At 34.9% G+C, this 20,669-nt stretch overlaps 2 protein-coding genes across 2 annotated transcripts in view; one reads left to right on the top strand and one right to left on the bottom strand.

The window, feature by feature from the left end:
* The window catches only part of LOC123549354 (uncharacterized), a 30,672-nt gene extending 28,287 nt beyond the window's left edge, over window positions 1–2,385 (bottom strand). The window contains exon 1 of the mRNA XM_045337380.2: window positions 2,028–2,385. The gene's annotated coding sequence lies outside the window, so the exon portion shown is untranslated. The remainder of the gene's footprint in view (window positions 1–2,027) is intronic.
* The window catches only part of LOC123549353 (RAB11-binding protein RELCH homolog), a 140,844-nt gene extending 124,213 nt beyond the window's left edge, over window positions 1–16,631 (top strand). The window contains 3 exon segments of the mRNA XM_053545460.1: window positions 7,895–8,011; window positions 10,755–10,908; window positions 14,850–16,631. Coding sequence (XP_053401435.1) covers window positions 7,895–8,011; window positions 10,755–10,908; window positions 14,850–14,973 — 395 coding nt within the window. The 3' untranslated portion in view covers window positions 14,974–16,631.
* The last annotated feature ends 4,038 nt before the right edge of the window (window positions 16,632–20,669 follow it).

Raw genomic sequence — 20,669 nt, 5'->3', positions numbered from 1 at the left:
AGATGTTGCCTGAAGATTACTCAGAGAGAATTGATAAACATTTCTAACTTGAAATGTGAAATAATGAGAAAGTATTGTTTTAAGTTTTTAAAATGAATCCGGAAAATAAAAGCAAGAAAAAAAACTTACGTAATTAAATATTTACTATCTACTACAAACGGCATAATATAATAGACAATAGTACAATTCACAAAAAAATACATTTGCACTAGTCTGGTTCTTGATTCGTCTGTTCATTCCATACAAAATTTGTTTTCAATTAAAGAACTATATGAATTCTGATCAACTTCATGCCTGTGCAGGCCATTCTCGCATACAAGTGCTCTACCACCGTTCTCGGGTACCATGTCGAACATCAGATGAATGAGAATAGTGCAGGCTGATCTAGTTCGATCAAACTTTATAAACGATACCTATATTAAATAACGAATGGCGTAATGTTAAATTAACAATTTAGAATTTATAAATATCAAGATTGCAGGCGAGTAGCCAGGACCTTATTCATAGTACGCAGGGGTGGTGTTGGGGGTCCCGGGGTATCCTCCCCCAAGAATTTTTTAAAATGAGAAGAACAAATGGTGCATTTTGGGTATATCTGAAGTAAATACAGTGAACGTAAACCTTGTTCTTTTTTGTTTGTTTTATTTTTAATTAATTTCATACAAAATGTATTATTTTAGTAGACCTACACACATGTGAAAGAGACATTTTATTACAGATATTTTTCAGTACATACAATAGGATCGAGCCAATATGCACCCTAAAACAGAGCAAATCACCTATCCCTTTTCTATACAAACTGACCGATCATTTGAACAAAGTAAATGGTCCAATCTCTAAAAACATTGGTTTAAAAATGCAGGCTTTTGTTGTAACTTTAAAATAAATCAACAAAGACATATTGAGGGGCGATATCGAAAAAAGTGTTCATTTAGAATTATTGCTATTACGTTCCCTTTCACGTTAAGCCTTGAAATTATAATATCCAAAGTGTTTCTGGGACTTTAATACCCCTGGTAAACCATAATGTTACCAATAATGACATGACCATTGTCTTTAAACACAGACTCTAACAGAAATTTTATAACCAGGAAAACCGTGATGAAAACAGTTATAACCAGTGTTGTTGTTGTTTTTTTTCTTCGACCATAAAATCAAGGAATTCCATTCCTAAATTCACCACAAAAATGATAATAATAATTAATGTAGACCAAACACTTCAGTAACATTAAGCATCAATGAGCTCGAGACTCCACTCACAAAATCCCTAAACATTAAAAAAAATCCTGCTTGAGAGGCCGCATAAAATTAGAGACCATTTGTCTTAAAACCCATTTTATCAATCAAGACTGTTTCCATAAGAGACAATTACATATATTTAGTGACTACAGGCCTGAAAGAAATCACCCCATGCCTCCAATCAAAAAATGGCTCCAAAAAAACACCACTCCAAATTTGACTCCAAAACTGACTCCAAAATGGACTCCAAATTTGACTCCAAAAAAGACTCCACTCCAAAATCGACTCCAAATTTGACTCCAAAAAAGACTCCACTCCAAATTTGACTCCAAAATTGACTCCAATATTGACTCCAAAATCGACTCCAGACTCCACTCCACCACTCCACTCCACGACTCCACTCCATATTTTACACGGTGCCCAATATTTATGTCTTGAGGTATAGATTGATAAGAATTCCAATTGTTTATCATTCTAATTGTTTTGCGTTAAGGAGCCGTTTCATGGCTTTAATCCTTGAAATTATCAAATATAATCGATCGTTATCATTCGATAAATTACTGGGAAAAAAACACACTAAACATCTCACAAAATCAGCGATTTAATTTTAAAATTGAATGGAAATAATTCTTAGAATTTAGTAAATTGGTATTGTGATGAACGTTTTTTACGTTAATTTATAGTAGCACAAATATGTACAAAATTTTATTAAAATTCAAATGTTTAACAACTTTATATAGTACACTTTTTTATCAAAACGTTATATGTTGTATTTCAAAAATACTCACTTTTCAGTGTCCATGTTTATTTCTTTAACATCGGTACCAGTCAAGTTAGAAAATGAATGTTCGAACACACGTGTCAAATACTCTTATTTATTTACTTTTCTAATCTATTTCGGCAAAGATATACATGTCATAACATTCACGTACAAATTCATTTATTGTAAAATCCACTAAAGAATTTCCTCTATCAATTTCCACCAATCAAGAACCGCCATGTTTTATGGCGCAAGTCTCGGTATCTTGATACAAATACGTTCTTATGGGAGATGAATTTGAAAATGAGTCCCGCATCTACGATACGAAAATACAGCACGCCTCTATATTGATAAACCTTTCTACAGCTTTTGATTTATTCCATAGGTCTCGCATGGTGCTTGATCAGTCACTGATAACTGTTCTACAATACCACCCTTTTGTATTGTAAAATGAGATGAAATTGCAAGACCTAACACTTCGTATATGAAGTAACGATCTGACTATCGGATTATTCAGTTATAAATTAGTGTTCAGTTCACTGAAGTTTCTTCTATAATCTTAGTTTATTGTTGAAAATAGTGCGTTCCGTATGTTTAAAACGAAAACACCAGACTATATTATATTTTTGAAGGTCTAGTAAAACTAATATTTTATAGTTTTTATCATTTAAAGCGAGCATACACACTGTTGTCTAACGTATAGGCTACATTAAACTTGTGTACGTGTACTTTACCTGATTATAGATAAAAAAATAATTCATCCGTCGATACTCAGTAAACATATTTGGATAGCTATTACTTACGTATTAAATCCTGACACTATGAAACTCTGCAAAAGCCGTCACGTGACCATGTTTCGATTGATAAATGAAACTGTTTTTAAATTATAAAAGATTTAGTTGCCCAAAAACTGTCTGCATTTCAGTCGGATGGATCCTATATTGATAGGCAGAATGCGTCCTGTATTAGCAAATTAACTTACGACCTCGCAATCCGTAGACCGACGCTCTCCCTATTTAGCTAGTAATTTATTTGAATTGGACTGAATTACAATTTCAAAGGGGAACGTCGGTGACCACGTGGTTAAGGTCGCTGACTTTGGATCACTTGTCCCTCACCAATGTGGGGCGGGCGTTGAATTTTTCATATGAGGAAGCCATCCAGGAGGCTCACGGATGGTCGGTGGTTCTACCCAGGTTCACGATCGTGATGAAATATGGCACGGAGGGACACCTGGGGTCTTCTTCCACCATCAGAAGCTGGAAAGTCGCCATAATTATGACGTATATTTGTATCGATGTGACGTCAAACCCAACAGAAACAAACACTTTCAAAAAGTTTATGTACATTATGTGATTACTAACCTAAAGTATGTACATGTATGCTTTCTGTGACTTAGGCTATATTGCTTGTATGTAGGACTGATTTAAAGGTAGCTGATCAAATTTAAACAACGTTTTATAATATTTTTCACTTTTCTGTTGTTAGATATACTAGACACCAAATTTAATATTTGATTATATGAACAATCACTACATTTGATTTAGGTAAAAATAAAATTAACAGGTGTATGTGTAGTAACTACTTTCTTTGAGATCTGAAACAGTACACATTTAATACATGCTGGCTGTTGACACAGTATAAATGTGTGCTACAACTAAAACGACTGTTACTGTTACTTTAATTTTGAATGTAGCAATTATAACATATTGGTCTTCTTTTTATATTATTCAATGGACAAAGTATGTTTATCATATTTATACTTATGCTTAAATAACACTATTTTGTAAATCTTAAAAATACCTTCAATGAAAATCTAACTTGTATGTAGCGATAAGCTAGATAAGGAAGTTGTGAACAAATTACTTGACCAAAACCTGATTAAGGTAGTTCTGCACGTTTGATAAACCGGAAGTCATGGCGTAACGTCATTTATCCGGAAAACGTAGAATAATGACTGAATTCGGCGTACGGAAACGAAAATCATTTAATGAATTAATGGCAACCAGTGAGTAAATTTATTAAAATTACACTGTTACTATCTTTATAAAGTTAAAATATGCTATTTAAACATCTGACACTTTAAATAATTCAAAATAATGTCTTAAAATTAGCTTAAAATAGGCGATTCACTTTAATCATAGACAAATATCTCAAAAATAAGTACACGGACCCATACATTTTACCTCACCATATTATAGGTCATATATTTATTTTCGACTGTGAGAAGTTTCATTAAAATCTACATTGTAGAAAAATTTCTATTCGTGAAAATGTAATGAAAGTTGAGATTTTCCCATAGACTCCCATTATGAAATTTTTCAAATCAGTCTAGCAAAAAATCAAGCACACGACCCTATCTTTATTATTTGCTGAAATTTCTTACTATATTCCGAAGTTTTGAAAAGTTTAATCAAATTCTACATTGTAGAAAAAATTTCGATCGTTACGTGCAGAACTACCTTAAGCAGCAAATGAACAGATGCACCCTCATGGGTAGGTCCGTGATGGGGAATACCCGCGTTGACAACTTAATTATCGTTACTGCGCTATTTTTCATATAAAGAGTGGTTTTAGTGTTATACAATAGGATTATTAAAACAGTAGATGCTGTATTCGGCTCGAGTGGATTTTGCCAGATCGGAACTCACGAGCGCTGAGTGTGATCCGACCTTGTATGAGCCGAATACAAAATCCTAGATCTAGCTACTGTTGAATCGACTCTTTTATTATGTACCTCCGCCATTTTGTTTGTTGTTTTGTTATCGAACGAAATCTTCAATGTTTGTCGGTGTTAAAATAGAACTGAGTGAAGTTTTATGTGCGCTATTTATAGGTCATGCATATTCAATGAAAGTAGTCCGGCAACATACAATACAAAAGGTACAATACGGAATATTTTTCTGCCTGTTCATATTTATTTGTGAAATACAAGCCGTATTTTTGACAGAATTTATATAGGTATATAATAAAAATGCATATTACGTTGCATGTCCTAATAGACGATGCTCTTATCGGCCCATTATCTGTTTAAGATTGAATTTAATCTGATTCCATAATCGTTATTCCTGTCTTCTGTAGTTCAGAGGAGAAATTATATAGGCGAGAATTCTGACATGTGAACCATTAATCACGATTATAATAACAACTCTGCGGTAATAGCAAACCCAATTATTATCTTTTTAGGTAAATTACAATGATAAATGCGATCGTATTTCCTATGACACGTTAATTTTCCTCTTGACAGCCGAAATATTGCTTGCATCGATTTCTTATATTAATTTAATGCTAAGAAATATTTGTTGTATGGGACTTCAGCAAGTGTATTTGTTTTCTTTGTATGTCCATATTCTTACTTAAACATTGAATACTTTGTGGTTGCATTTGTGTACAGTTTTTAACCGGTTTTGCAAAGAAGCTGGTTATTAGATTGGCGAATGCCGTTAGGCGGGCGTGGTTGGGGGAGGGGTGCGTTCGGCGATAACTTTTGTTTTCAGCCACTTTTGTGCGGTGGAACAGAAGGGTCGCGATTAAAATCCCTCCGAGTGCCTAATTTGTTTATTTTTTAAAGTAATTACAATGCTATTGGGTCAAGGTCAAGGTTATTAAAATAAAAATAGATTTTTTTCATTTTGATCATCAAAAAGCTGGTTTCCAGTTTATAACCTTAGTTGGGATTGATTTACTGTTGCAAACTGTATATATATAGTAAGCTTATTTTAAGATCTGGCTTTGGATTATATTTTGGGTCACTGTTACTAAAACAGAAAAATGGTTTAGGCTCAATATCTCTTGTGGATTATATTTTGTGTCACTGTTATTAAAACAGAAAAATGGTTTAGGCTCAATATCTCTTGCAGATTATATTTTGTGTCACTGTTACTAAAACAGAAAAATGGTTTAGGCTCAATATCTCTTGTGGATTATATTTTGGGTCACTGTTACTAAAACAGAAAAATGGTTTAGGCTCAATATCTCTAGTTTGGGTACACCTATTGTCAGCAAACTTTGTGTTTAAGTAGCTTTTATCAAATAATCATAAATGAGATAGGGCAATGACACATCTACTTTTCTTATATCTGAATGGCATGATTGGATGCAGTCAGATATGTATAATAGAACATGACCCTTTTTTAAACAGATTCTGTTGGTGTGATGCAAAGTTTGAAAACTTGGTTTTCTTGGAATTTCAACGTTTCTCGTTCCCAAATAAAGTACTGCTAATGGTGTTATTTTATTGTATATTGGTAGGTTTTTTGTCTTGCAATTCATCAAACCTTTTTTCTCACTTAAGCTCTCTTTCTTGGTCTGGTATATTTGTTTTGCGTGCAGTAGATATTCTATTATACTATTACGTTAATTGACGTGGTTTGTCGGAGAGCTTTCAAGTGTTTAACAGTTCTCTCCAGACTGATTTGTTTCCTCTCTGATGATAAAAATACATCGATTATGTTGAAATTGTTTAATGGTTCATAACTCTGAATGCTTTCAGTGTGTTTATTAGATGGTTAGGCATAGAAAAGACATCAGATTGTTAATGCTATGTCTTTATGATAGATTTTCTCGTCTTGTGTCTTAATTTGAAACTGCATTTTTGTGCATTCAGATTTTAGTCACAATCTTAAACTAATTGCTACTTACATATTCTCTGAATGCTTAGGTAGTCTACAGTTTATACGTCTCAGGGTCTCTAAAGTAGTATTCGTGATAAGAGACAATGAATGCCATTTGCAAAGAAATAAAAATAAATTATTGCTGAAAACTACGTTCCACCTAGTTCTCTAGGACACTAGTGCTAATGCATTAAAACGAAGATTTGTTTCGTTTCGTTGAAAATGGTTAGTTTTAAAGGCGTTGCACTGTCCTAAAGTGTGGCCGTTCATGCAGTCCTTTCCTTTTTCGGAATTCAATGTATATATCAGTAAATTGACAATTGTTTTGTAGAGTTATATAAATGTTTTATATGTTGTTCAATTTTCATGTAAAGCAACACTTTCATTCATGATTTGGTCATTTTCTTTCTTTGATTTGGTGTTGTTTGATTTTTAGCTCCACTATTCGGAGAATAGGGGGGCTTTTCTACTCGCCCCGGCGTCGGCGTGTCACTTTCTTGGTTAAAGTTTTTCGGCAACCTTTGTTTCTCTATTGCTTATATCTTACTGTAACTTCACATAAACATTGTCCAGCACACAAACGAAGTATGTGCAGGGGCTGGGCCCATTATACCAAGGTAAACGAAGTATGTGAAGAGGCTGGGCCCATTATACCCAAGGTTAAGGTCACCAGTTTGTTATACTTGGAATTATTTTCATGTTAAATTTGTTCAAAAGCTTCATTTATAGACATATCTTTGGTACTTTAAAAGATAATGACTTGAAATTTAAAAATGTTTCTTTATAATCATCATTTGCATGTGTGGTTACAATCCCCATAACTCTAATTGTTTTGTTTTTTTTTTTGACAGAATTATGCTCCTTTCATACTTAAAGTTTCTTGGCAATCTTCGCTTTCTGGATATTACTTTAGTATAATATAAGATAATGACTTGAAACTTAAAATGTGTCTTTAACATCATCATCTGCGCAATCCCCATAACTCTTATTTGTATTTTTGACCAAATTATGCCCTTTTTCATACTTTTGTTTTAAATGAGACATAAACTCATTTAATTGTCAAATCGGCGAATAGTTTCCGGTAAACGTCTGGCCCTTTGAGTGTTACCTGAGCCAAAAGCTTATTTTAGGTATAATTAAAATTTGTGGTCATGTGCATGTACCTCCGAAATGTAGCTATTCTGTCTCTAGCTAATGACACATTTCAGAGATCTGCACGTATATTCACTTGAGATACAAAATATGACTCTGTTTTCATAGTTGACTGTGTTTCTATTTTCAGTTATGTTACCACGGTTGACGGCCATGGCGCTAGAGAATAATAATCAAATGAATGATACAAAGAAGAAAGAAATGGCACTTCAGTTGTTTGAGGCATATAGTGCACTGTCATGCTGCTGTATCCTTTATTAATTATCTTTAAAGTGGTCTCCGTGGCCGGGATCGAAACCACGCTTTGGATATAGATGTATTTCCTGTTTGGAAGTTTTCCAACTTACTTGTTGGTTCTATCCAGTTATCCGTCCGTACCTGATGAAATAACCAGAAGCATCGGTAGTCTTCCTCAAACATCAACAGATAAAGCCGTCATAATAATTGCCTAAATTGTTCCATGACTGTCCTTTCGTCTTGCCAGTATTTCTGCACTCTTTATTAGTTCTTCAAATAAATAGGCTGGGCTCATGCCACTTCTGTATTTAATGCTTTGGTACTACCCGTATGTCAGCTGGTAAGTACTTTCTCGGAGCTGGATTCGTAATCCACTTTTTATGGTCACTCTTCAAAACTGTTTTGGGGGTTAGGGGAAGCCTATAGGCTGCAGTCTGCCCTATCATCCGTCTCTAAATCTTTGTTCAGATAACTTCTCGTACAGTTTTTTAGGGTTTGGTCCCGGCTTACTGAATTAAATCTCTGAAGCGAACCAGTTGTTCAGTTCCCAATTTAGGAGCTCCGGTTCTTTAAGGATTTACTGAAAACTGTACATTGTCGAATACTGATTTCCCTGATAACTCCGCTTACAGTTTCCAAAGGATCTGACTCAGAATTACAGAAACATATCGCTGGTTTATATCACTTGAGAATATTGTCAGGACATATACCAGGTTTAAGAGTTATGGATTTTTGAAATGTTACAGAATGCAAAGTACAACTGAAAAAACTTGCCCGTATTCCTAAGTAGATTTTTTAAAACATTTGGCCGAAACTGTTTCCTAAACTTGCACATATTGTCTAGTCCCGATTCAGGAGTTATTTATTAATTATATAAATTATTTATCAAGATGGGGAATATAGAAATGACGTATCGGTGCGCATTGTTTCCAGAGTAGACATATTGTCTGGAATATTATTTCTAATTTTCACCTAAACGTGGTGTTCAACTGCATTCTCAAATTATTCCCATTTATTATTTTACGTAAATACAATGCAGACTTATAGTCTATGTTTTCTATTTATAACTGGTTTTCAACGCAATGAATGTGTTTGTTTTCCAAATATATAGCTACTTTATGCCCCTGGTGTCGGAGGCTTGGGATACATAATGGCCATCAGTCCGTTCGACACTCTTTCTTTTGGACTCAAATCCTTGAGTTTCCATCCTACTCAGGCGAAACTCGGTATATATCACTATCAGAAAGCGTATGTTTGCATGCTCTTGGTACTGTCATGCTCAATCATAAGTTTTGAGTCGCAGCCTTTTTAGTTCACCTGAACTGGAGGTTTAGGGTGGGCCATTGTGATGAGCCTGTGTCCGACATCTATCGTCCGTCGTCTGACGTTAGCTTTTCACCTTGATGGATCATCACCAAACTTAGTCAGTAGTATCTTTAAAAAGGTCATTTCTCAAGTTTGTCCAGGGGTCTGGTCGAGTGGTTAAGGTAGCTGACTTCAAATCACTTGCCTCTCAACGATGTTGCTTTGAGCCTCGCTCGGTGCGTTGAATTGTTCGTGTAAAGAAGCCACCAAGCTGGTTTACGGAAGGTTGGTTTGTCTACCCAGGTGTCCGCCCGTAATGAAATAATGCGCGGAGGGACACCTTGGGTCTTCCTGCTAAAGTCGCCATATGACCTACACTTGTACCAGTGTTACGTTAAACCCAACAAAAAAAGATCATTGGTTTCAATATTCAGTGAGATATGCAAACCACGGCTTTACACCTATACAAAGCAGAAATTATTAGTTATTACATACCAGCACTGTACCAGTTGATTACATTTGGTGCACTGGTAATTCGTTTATCCATAATGTCTCTCGTTTATATCGAGAAAATATTGATTCGTCAGATGAGTATTGCTCATCAAAATATGTATGAAAAAAGATTCTCACATGGCATTATTAAGCTTCCCATTTTGGAATTATCTAAGGAGAGCAACATTTTAGAACACACCGTACTTAATATATACCCATTTCGCCTTTTTACGATGTATATAAATCATGGACAATGTATAATTTGCTTAGGCACCTCTCAAGAGATTACCATGTAAATGTTTATGAGAACTGGCTCATTGTTAAGAATACAGAGGTCATTCGAACGAAATCTGTAATTGTAAATCAATTAATATGCCAGAAAGTCCTATTTCGCCTGGTTCCTAAGGAGGGAAAATTAATATTTCCTGGTAATATTGATAAATGGTGAAAAATACAGTACGCGCCCTCAACGCGAAACTAGTCTATCTGCTTCTATTTCTATATGCACTTCGACTAGTTTCGCGTTGAGCCCTCGAGTACTGTTTTTCTCTGAGTATTATGTATGGTACATAGAACCGAAATCTACATGTTTTCAAACACTGTCAAGTATTTTCATGAAATATTTTATTGTACTGAGAAATAGGGGTGGGGGGTGCTCCTTGGCCAAGTGGTAGGTCGCTAACTTTGAATTACTTACCTGTTGGGGGTTCGAGCCTCATTCGGGGCGTTCAGTTCTTCATGTTGAGAAGCCATACAACTGGCTTACGAAGGTTGGTGGTTCTACCCATGATGAAATAATGCATGGGAGGGCACGTGGGGTCTTCCTCCCACCATCAGAAGCTGATTAGTCACCATGTGACTATAATTGTGTTTGTGTGGCGTTATAAACCCAACAAAAACAAAACAAAACTGAGAAACTAAACCATATATTATTACACCTTGACATAGCTTTTTAGTCATCAATTACCAACTGGTTCAGGAAGCCATGTTACCTGGACTACGATGTTTGAAACAGGATATGTCCCAGATTGCACCGGAACACGAGGAAGTGATAGCCTCCATGATTAAAGAGTACCAGTCTAAAATAGAAACATCAAGACCTGCTGACAAGTAAGTACTTCAAAGTAATTTGCTTTTCATATATCATATAATTTTTTAAATTGTACGTCAAGCTTATAATAATTTCTGACCTTACGGACCAGTTTGTTATGCGTGTAGTAAATATAATTTACATTCCACGTGCACTATTTTAGTCAGACAGCAAATTGATTGCTCATGAAGATGTCATGTTCTTGATAACTGATTTAGTATAAATGAATTAGAAATCAGTATGGTATATGTTCACTATCCACTTTTAAAAATGGCCATTCATACATAATGCAACCATTGCTGTAACTTTTAGCTCACCTGAGCACAAAGTGCTCATGTGAGCTATTGTGATCATGCTGTGTCCGTCGTGCGTCCGTCCGCCGTCAACAATTGTGTTTAAACGACACCTCCTCCAAAACCACTGAATGGATTTTGATTAAACTTGGCATGGATGTTTCTTGGATGGTCCTTCAAACGGTTCCGCTTGGTTGCACATAGGGGCCGCCAGAGCTAAAAATAGAAAAATCTTTAAGCGACATCTCCTCCGAAACCAAAGGTCCGATTTTGAAATAATTTCGCACTAATGGTCCTTATGTCACCCTCTACCAAGATTGTTCAAATTATACTGATTCGTCAAAAACATGGCCGCCAGGGGGCGTGGTCATTTTTCCCTATATGTATATAGTGGAAATAAAAAAAATCTTTTGTGAAACTGTTGGGCTGATTTTAAAATAATTTTACACAAATGGTCCTTGTGTGACCCTCTACCAAGATTGTTCAAATCATATGGATTCATAAAAAAACATGACCGCCATGGGGCGTGGTCACTTTTCCCTATATGTATATAGTTAAAATTTTAAAAACTCTTCTTGTGTGAAACTGCTAGCCAAAGTCGCCATATGACCTATAATTGTGTCGGTGCGACGTTAAACCCAACCAAAAAAAAAAAACAAAAAAAAACAAACTGCTAGCCCGATTTTAAAATAATTTTAAAGAAATACTTCCTGTGTGACCCACTTTCAAGATTGTTCATATTATTTTGATTCGTCAAAAAACATGGCCGCCAGAGGGCGTGGTCACTTTTCCCTATATATATATAGTGGAAACTTTAAAAATCTTCTTGTGTGAAACTGCTGGCCCGATTTTAAAATAATTTTACATAAATGGATTCTTGTGTGACCTTCTATAAGCTTAGATGAAATTATTCTGATTCGTCAAAAAACATGGCCGCCTGAGGGCGTGGTCACTTTTCATCAACAATTTCTTTAAACAGTATCTCCTCGAAAACGACTGAATGGATTTTGATGAAACTGTACACTAATGATCTTTTGGTAGCCCTCCTTCGAAGTTGTTCAAATGGTTCCAGTTCATTGAACATATGGGTCTTTTTGGTTAAAAATTGGTTTTTAGCTATCAGACTTACAAAAATCATTTTTTCTAGAACTTTGATATTTGGCATGTGATATAAGGGTTTGACTCTCTACCATACTTGTCCAAATTATTACCGTAAGGTAAAAAAAATGGCCACGCCTCTGTGTCTGACATGTACTTACTATAGGCTTTTATATAAGAAACTTTGAAAATTTTCTTCTCTGAATCAATAATAGCTAGGGCCTTGATATTTGGCGTGTGATATCAGATTTGTAATTTCTGCCGTAATTATTCAAATTATTGCCCTAGGTTCAAAAATATGTGTGAAATGTATATAGTATAAGCTAACATAGAAGAAACCTAACTCTGTACCTATACAAACACACTTGAAGCCTTGTACACAGGTGAGCGCTTTAGGGTCAATGACCCTCTTGTTTATAGTCTTAGATAAATCTGTGTAAAAATGTACACTCTGAAGGCCATTTAAAATGCTTCAGTATGCATTTGGAAAATTAGATCCAAGAAGTATTTCATAATGCATAAATGATACATTTATGAAATATACATAATAAATGAGAGATCTAAGATCTTTTTTTTTTCTGTGGTAAAAGGTAAAAAACAAGTCGTAGATCTATACAAGATTTTCATTTCCGCAAAAATAAATAAACGGTCCTGGCACATCATTTGGAAAAAAGCAATTATTAGCAACACCCGATTTGCCTTATTTATACACGATTTTTCCTCCGTTAATACATTCCCGGATGCCGTGAAAATAGTTGTTTTATGCAAGAATACGAAGCATTAGATTTATAACGATTCCATATACTTATAGTGTAAGACCTATTTAGGTAGTTGCATTATTTATTGAAAGGCATTTGGATGCGGGTTGCTAGGAAATGTTACTGTATTACAACATTCCTTCTGTGTCTGATGATTACTTATTCCGTCCTTTTTCATTTTCTCATTTTCAATTAGTATTATTAGCTTTTTGAACGATTCGTTCAGAATGTTTGTAAAATCTTTTTACACGAGGTCTAGTAGGACCTAGTTAACTATTGTCCTGTTGTGATTAGATGAAAATTATGCTTTTAAAACGCCCGTATAATTCAACAGATACATTATTTACAGATATAGGTTCACATAACTACACTTTGGTAAATATATGGAAATGGTCAATTAGTCTGTGTCATTTTTGGTTTTGGGAGCGGGCCATTTTGTTGGCATAATTTGTCTTTGTTGTAGTTTACACACCTCCTTGGGCGACGGATTGTCTTTACTTTGCCCTTTACTTACTTGGCCAAGTTCATGTAGCTCTCGAATAGTTTGCCCATTTTATAAACCAATTGGTTCATCAGCCCCCACTCAAGTTAACATTAGAAGAACATTTATTTTCATGTTTACACCAGTAAAACAAAATTCTTTTAAATATGGAAAGGACAGCTTATGATGATGATGAGAGTGTTACCTATTTCATCAGCACAGACAAAGGGCAAAGTGAAATCGCAGCTAAACATTTTTACTATGTTCTTCCCATAGTGTATCATTTCATGACAACTAAGGTTACCATTGGATTACCTGTATGTGTATGGATTATGAACCCTTAATGGGAACATGGTATGAAATTGAGTTGGTGCCCATAAAATGTATATAACTGCCAAATATTTTCTAAATAGCCTTCTTAAACAAAGGGCGATTATATACTGTATAAACGAATGACCCTGAGTACAAGGTAGTTAAATTTTATCAATACTTTTGCTCCATAGTATAATTATTAACAAGTAAAATTTTACTTGTATGAAAGCATTACCTGTGTTCAGGTTGATTGTTACGAAAGCTTGAACCTTATTTAGTATGTGTTCTGCTTTTAAAGTAATACTGCAAATTTATTTGAAAAATGCTATCATAGCCCCACTGGGCGCAAACCTGTGACATTCGTTCTTTATTTTAGTTTTGAGATATTTCATATCTGAAAAAGTAATTCATGGTCTGGATATGATGTGTAATAGTAAGTTATTACCTTGGTTCAAGAGTTTTCATTTTATATTCATTGGTATTGAAGCACCAGGGTTTAACAAAATGACATGATGTGGAAATGATTATTTTAATGTGTTGTTTTAAACATGCGTGCAGTAGATATATTCTGAACAATTATGTAACTAATTTGGTTCATTTTCATGAAAACCTCCGGAAACCCTAGAAATACGACCTTTTATTTTCAGTATTAAATTTCACAATTCAGATTTATCAAGACACACAAGAATACACTACAAAAGTTTCTTAACTTGCCTTTGATAATATATCGCTGGTAAATAGTGCAAATTTTATCTATTTGTGTGTCTGAAACTTAATAGTATAGACCTTTCGAATTGTTTTGCAACAAGCGTACAAAATAGCTCATTATTTCGAGTTTTGTTTGTTTAGCTTTGCTGGGTTGAAGTATAAAGTGAGTCATAGCTCTGTAGTTGATATGAGTTTACTAAATATAGTGGAATGGCAAATCAAATAAACAGGCTGTGTTGCTATAGTGTATGGGCGGATGTTCTGAAAGTGATATATGCACATTTAATCAACATACTTGTTGGTGTTTACAGGAGTTCGAGTTTCACGGGGAATTTCGCAGCTACAGGTGAAGATATGAAAGCTAGAATGATGAATAAACTGAAAGAATCTACCACTAAAGCCAATATCACAAGTCTGTTCAATAGAAAGAAGTAAATTACCAAACGGTCCATTGGGATACACAACTACGTAAATGTGATAAAAGTTACAAGATGAAACAAAGTATAATGCAAAATGTGATACTTCTCCAGATTTATTTCTTTATCGAGGATGTGACCTATATCGTGCAAATACGCTTTTTTTCATTTTCGATTCTACTGTGGCACAAGATTTTTATGCCCCCGAAGGGAGGCATATTAGTTTTCAACTGTCCGTCCGTTCGTTTGTCACAATGTTAACTTTTTCCATGAAGGCACTTTACTCGCGAACCACTGCACCCAGGACCTTCAAACTTCAAATGCTGATAGTACTTATTGAGTACACGACCCCTACTGACTTTGGGGTCACCAGGTCAAAGGTCAAAGCGCTGCGGGGACATTTGTCACCATTAGTGACAGCTCTTGTTGTTCTCAAGTTTTTGCCTATAAATTGATATTTTTGTTTCTGAAACATGATTTTATCGTAACTAATACAAGGTAGGAAAATCTTTTCACAATACGATTAAAAGTAAAACTTCACTATTATCATGATTATAATTGTATGTGTATTTGTTCTCTCACACTAAAAAGAAGTGGTGTTGTAAAGGAAATATTGTTGTTACTAGATTATACAAATCAATTATTACACATATCACGATTCAAAGTACATGTATGTACAAGTCATGTTATGCAACTTACTGTTCGTTTAATGTATCAATGTTAGATATGTTCTAATTCTAGCAATATCGTATATGTTGTGTAAATGCTCGTTTAAAACGGGTCATTCAACCGTGAGATAGTCTTCGTTTTCTGTTTTGGATGAAAGTCTTGTTTTTGGATGTTGTTTAACGCGAAAGTGTTATTCTGTGTAAAGCATATCATTGATGTGTTAGGGACATTTCCCACCGGTACTAAAAACTGAAAAAGTACGGACATAGAATAATTACGAAACGCAGCTTCTTTCAAACTGCATTTTATACCAGGTAAAATGTCAGATTTGTTAGTTTTAGATATGCCAAGAGTATATGTGATTTGATATCCCACCTATGGATATTGCTAAACAGAAAACTTTAGCCAGAATATCTCGTGCTATTGCAACTGTCGCGATTTTCTAGAGCTTTTAGTGCGCCGTTAAACCCTAACCAAACCAAAAGAGCTTTTCTCGCGGCAAAATTCATCTGCTGTCCTGTTCTCATGTGAAGACTTTTTGTGGGTTTTTAGCCAATATGATATATAAACTTAAGAGTTAATGTACAAGATGTTTTTGATCGAGTAAACAGTAGCAAGGGTTAGTGATGTGCGGTCAGATCTGTCTTTTGAATAATTCCTTTCATGATTATATTTTTAAAAGTTGTCCTATTCACTCCTAAAAATTCTTTAATTGCCAATTAAGAACTGTAAACGTTGTCTCTGCCTGCTTTATTTTGTTGTGAACTTTAGAGAAATTACATGAGACATTGATATTTATTTTTGCTGTTGCAAAAGTTTGTTTAAGATAAATTATGGAAGCCACCTGACTGAGTTTAATGAATGACATGTGTTGCTTTTTGTGATATGTTAAATTGTAGTATATTGTTAAAATGCATTTTAAGCATTCCATTTATATACATTTTATAGATATTTATGTATTAACATTGAAGCTTTCTCTATTGAAATAAATAGAAAACACATACCTCGCTTAGCCTTTGTTATTCAGTTGTTTGACTTAGGTTCTTGAAATGTTTCTGATGGCATTTCCTTAACATGTCTGTCCTTGTTTACATTTTGAATTATTTCAACTTTTACTCGAAGTCTGGCCATGACAACATTTATATAAAAGTTTCTGTCCCCCGTTTACCCATTAGGTCTTTTAAAGAAATTATTTACGCACACAACATGTAACGCACATATATTATTTTCTGCCTTCTATGCACGCCCATAATGTCGTAAATAATAGAAGGAGTAGGGGTTCACGAGAATAATTAGGTTATTTCGAGAAGGCGTATTCAAGTGGCCCCTACGCTTTCTGTTTTGTATCATGGTCCGCCAATATGAACAATGCATTCGGCTACTTATTTGATTGACAAGTTAACATTCCATTTTAAGCGTTGATACTATCACGTCTGGTTCTAACTCCGCTGCTGAAGTTTAGATAAGCGTACTCTAACTGAAATAGAGAACGGTTTCAGAAAGTTTAACATTTCCCTACAGTGTTCTATATGTAGGCGGGACCTGACATATGTTCTCTAACTTAGAGTACGGCTTATAGTCACACCTCTTCTTCAGTTGGGGAATATTACAGATAGAAGTTAACAGTTATAATGACACTGCAGGTAAACCATGATACAAATACCAACGACAATGTGTATAGTATCATCTTTCCTTTGTGCCTTTACGTTTTATATACTACCTTTTCTTCCTTCTGTGTCTTTTACATCATTTATATCAGCTTTTCCATTATGGCCTAACGCAATAATTGTATTCTAGAATTCTAGAAACCAGAGCAAAGTCCAGCAGAACAGCCTGTATCCAAGAACTTAGCCTTTCCGGAACAAAACCCTATAATTTTGTGTACGTTAAACGACATGGCTGAACATGAAATACATTGAAAAAGTAAAATAATTAAACAAAGGCAAAACAAACAAAGGTACACAATTGGGCACCGCCTCGGAGCGTCAACGGAAAACACGACTTCGGAGTTTAAACATGTTCATGATGCGCATTAAAACACTCGCTTAATCCCAACCATCTTCCAAAATGAAAAGGACGTTGTAAATGAAAATTACCCCTGTCAGATGAATCCCTAACGTACGTTATTGCGGACACACGCACTTTACCGGTACATCTCCATATAAGTTTTTGTCTTTCAATTATTACTAAATTTCAAAACCATCTAACCGCCTCGGTAGCCTAGTGGTAGAGCGTCCGCTTCGAGAGCGGGAGGTCGTCGGTTCGATCCCCGGCCGCGTCATACCAAAGACGTAAAAAATGGTACTAGTAGCTTCCTCGCTTGGCGCTCAGTATTAAGAGGATAGTGCTAGGACTGGTCAGCCCGGTGTCAGTATAATGTGACTGGGTGGGGTATCATGCCACGTGTCTACGGCGTGATATTCCAGTGAGGCAGCACTATAAAGTTGGGCATTGTGCTCACTGCTACAAGTAGACACCGTCGTTTATATGACTGAAAAACTGTTGAAAAAGACGTTAAACCCGAGCACACACACACACAAAACCATCTAGCTGTTTGTTTCTAAGCTGAAATAATAACTGTTGCAAAAGTTGATTTTACACGTTTACAGTTAATATGTCCTTTGAGTTAGATTGTATGCTCATATGAAAGTTATACAATGTGGGTTGTCACTTCATAATATTAGAAAATATTATCTATTCCTTACGCACTATCCCAAGCAAAAACTGTTTGTCTTATACGGAGATAGCTAATATTTCTTATTTGCTTCTTTCGTTATAAATTGTGTTAAAAAAACAAAAAGTTCTTAAACTTAAAGGTTTAAGTATTTAGATTTAAAACAAACATCGTTTTAAAGTGACAGTCCACATTATATAACTTTCACTTTTTCATGGGTACATAACAAACAGGAAAGATTCAGTCACGGAATTAAAATGCATAAAGAAACGCAAAGAGGCGCTGTTTGAATTCGGTAGTTGACTGTTAGTGAAGGCGGTAAAATTAATCCTGGAAAACAGAAAATTAATGTATTTGTAACAATAACGAGAGACAGTAATTTTCTATAATAATTTCCGCAATAAGCATACCATGTGCGTGTTGAGCTTGTATCATAAAACATTTGGATAGAATGTTTTTATTATTAATACTTCAGCGGCATATAGTCTATTTCATAGAACACAATAATTTCATTTTCAAAAATTTAGAATACACTAGAAAACATGTCGGTATCAGTAGTTTAGAACAATATTAGCAGTTTCGCAGATAGATATTTACCCGTTTAATATTACAATCTTACTACCGTTACGTTCTGTCAATAGATAAAATCTTAAGGTTTAGCAGAATATCTTCAATCCACAAAAACAATTTGATAAACGAACAACAGCTTTACCAACAATGTACCTGTCCAATATAGGTTTTATCGTACTTCCCCGTACGGCTGGATCCTTAAAATATTTTCAGAAAGTTGTACCCCCCTCCCCCACTCTCATCTTAAAATGAATGTCATTTGTAGACAAACAAATGAAAAAAAAAACAATCCCTGAAAACTAAGTTAAACCTAGTAATGTGCAATTTCAGCACTGTGACATTATTGCAAATGCATCAAAATGAAGATAAAAATTATGTAACAGTTTGATAATGGTGAGATTGTAAAGGCTGTCAACTATCCAAGAATGTGTCCACTTTATGCAGTCCGTGTCAAATTAACAATCATTTTGTAGAGTAATATACATGTTTTATATGCTGTTCAATTTTCATTAAAACAGGTCTTTTTTTCTATGATTTTATGTTGCTAAATATGGACCAAAACATTAACATTTTCTTGATAAGGTATTAGTTCACTCAATAATCGTTTTTATTTGAAACTGTCCAAATATCACGTTTTCCTAGCTAAATGATTAGCAGTTTTGACAATCAGTTTACAAACAGAACAGTGCAATGACATGTTGCACTTTGTGTAAGCTTATAAAGCATTTGATAGACGTTGTGCACAAATTGTCTTTTAATCTGAATTGAATTTCTTTTCAAAGAATTTTTGAACATCAATATATTGATATCAAGGTCGCTATCATCCGACGTCTGAATAAATTGCCGTAGGGGTACCTAGGGTCTTCCGCCATCGTACAATGCATAACATGAACTGTGCGACTTAAACCCAACAGACAAACATAACGAACAAGCAAATAGATAAATAGATTTACTGTCCTTATTGAAAACTCCTTTTTGGTCTACTTCTTGCTAGACGTTTTATACAAATTACTTTTGAAAGTGAAATTCCTGTACATTTTTCTAAAAAAGAAGGGTTAATTTAGTATATCGCGTTGTAATGTCATAAGAGACGGTGTGCTAATCAGCTTATCTGTTTTAGATTGAATTAAAGTTGATTTCATAATCTTCAATAGTTCAGAGGAGAAATTATTTGAGCGGGAATCCGACCAAGCTATCCATTAATCAAGATTATTTGTGCGACCTCTTCGGTAATAGCAAATCCAATTGTATCCTTTTACTGGGAAATCATAATGATGAAGGCGATCGTATTTCCTATGACACGTTAATTTCCATCTTGACAGCCGAAATATTGTTCGGGAATAACGCTCGTATTGATTTCTTTATACTTTTTTATATATTGTTCTATTGCTCAGAAATGTTTTGTTGTTTTTGTTTGTTTGTTTTGGGTTTAACGCCGTTTTTCAACAGTATTTCAGTCATGTAACGGCGGGCAGTTAACCTAACCAGTGTTCCTGGTTTCTGTACCAGTACAAACCTGTTCTCCGCAAGTAACTGCCAACTTCCCCACATGAATGATCAGAGGTGGAGGACTAATGATTTCAGACACAATGTCGTTTATCAAATAGTCACGGAGAACATACGCCCCGCCCGAGGATCGAACTCGCGACCCTGCGATCCGTAGACCAACGCTCTTACCTACTGAGCTAAGCGGGCGGGCTTTGTTTTGTTGTATAAGATTGTTTAGTCTTTTTTTCACGGTAAGACATATTCGTTTTCCATGTTACAGATATTCTTTTATACTATTAGTTTCATTGGAACTG

The sequence above is a fragment of the Mercenaria mercenaria genome, chromosome 6, assembly GCF_021730395.1.
Source record: "Mercenaria mercenaria strain notata chromosome 6, MADL_Memer_1, whole genome shotgun sequence".
Taxonomy (NCBI): Eukaryota; Metazoa; Mollusca; class Bivalvia; order Venerida; family Veneridae; genus Mercenaria; species Mercenaria mercenaria.
Note: the sequence above shows the minus strand (reverse complement) of the source record. Positions and strands in the feature narration are given on the sequence as shown.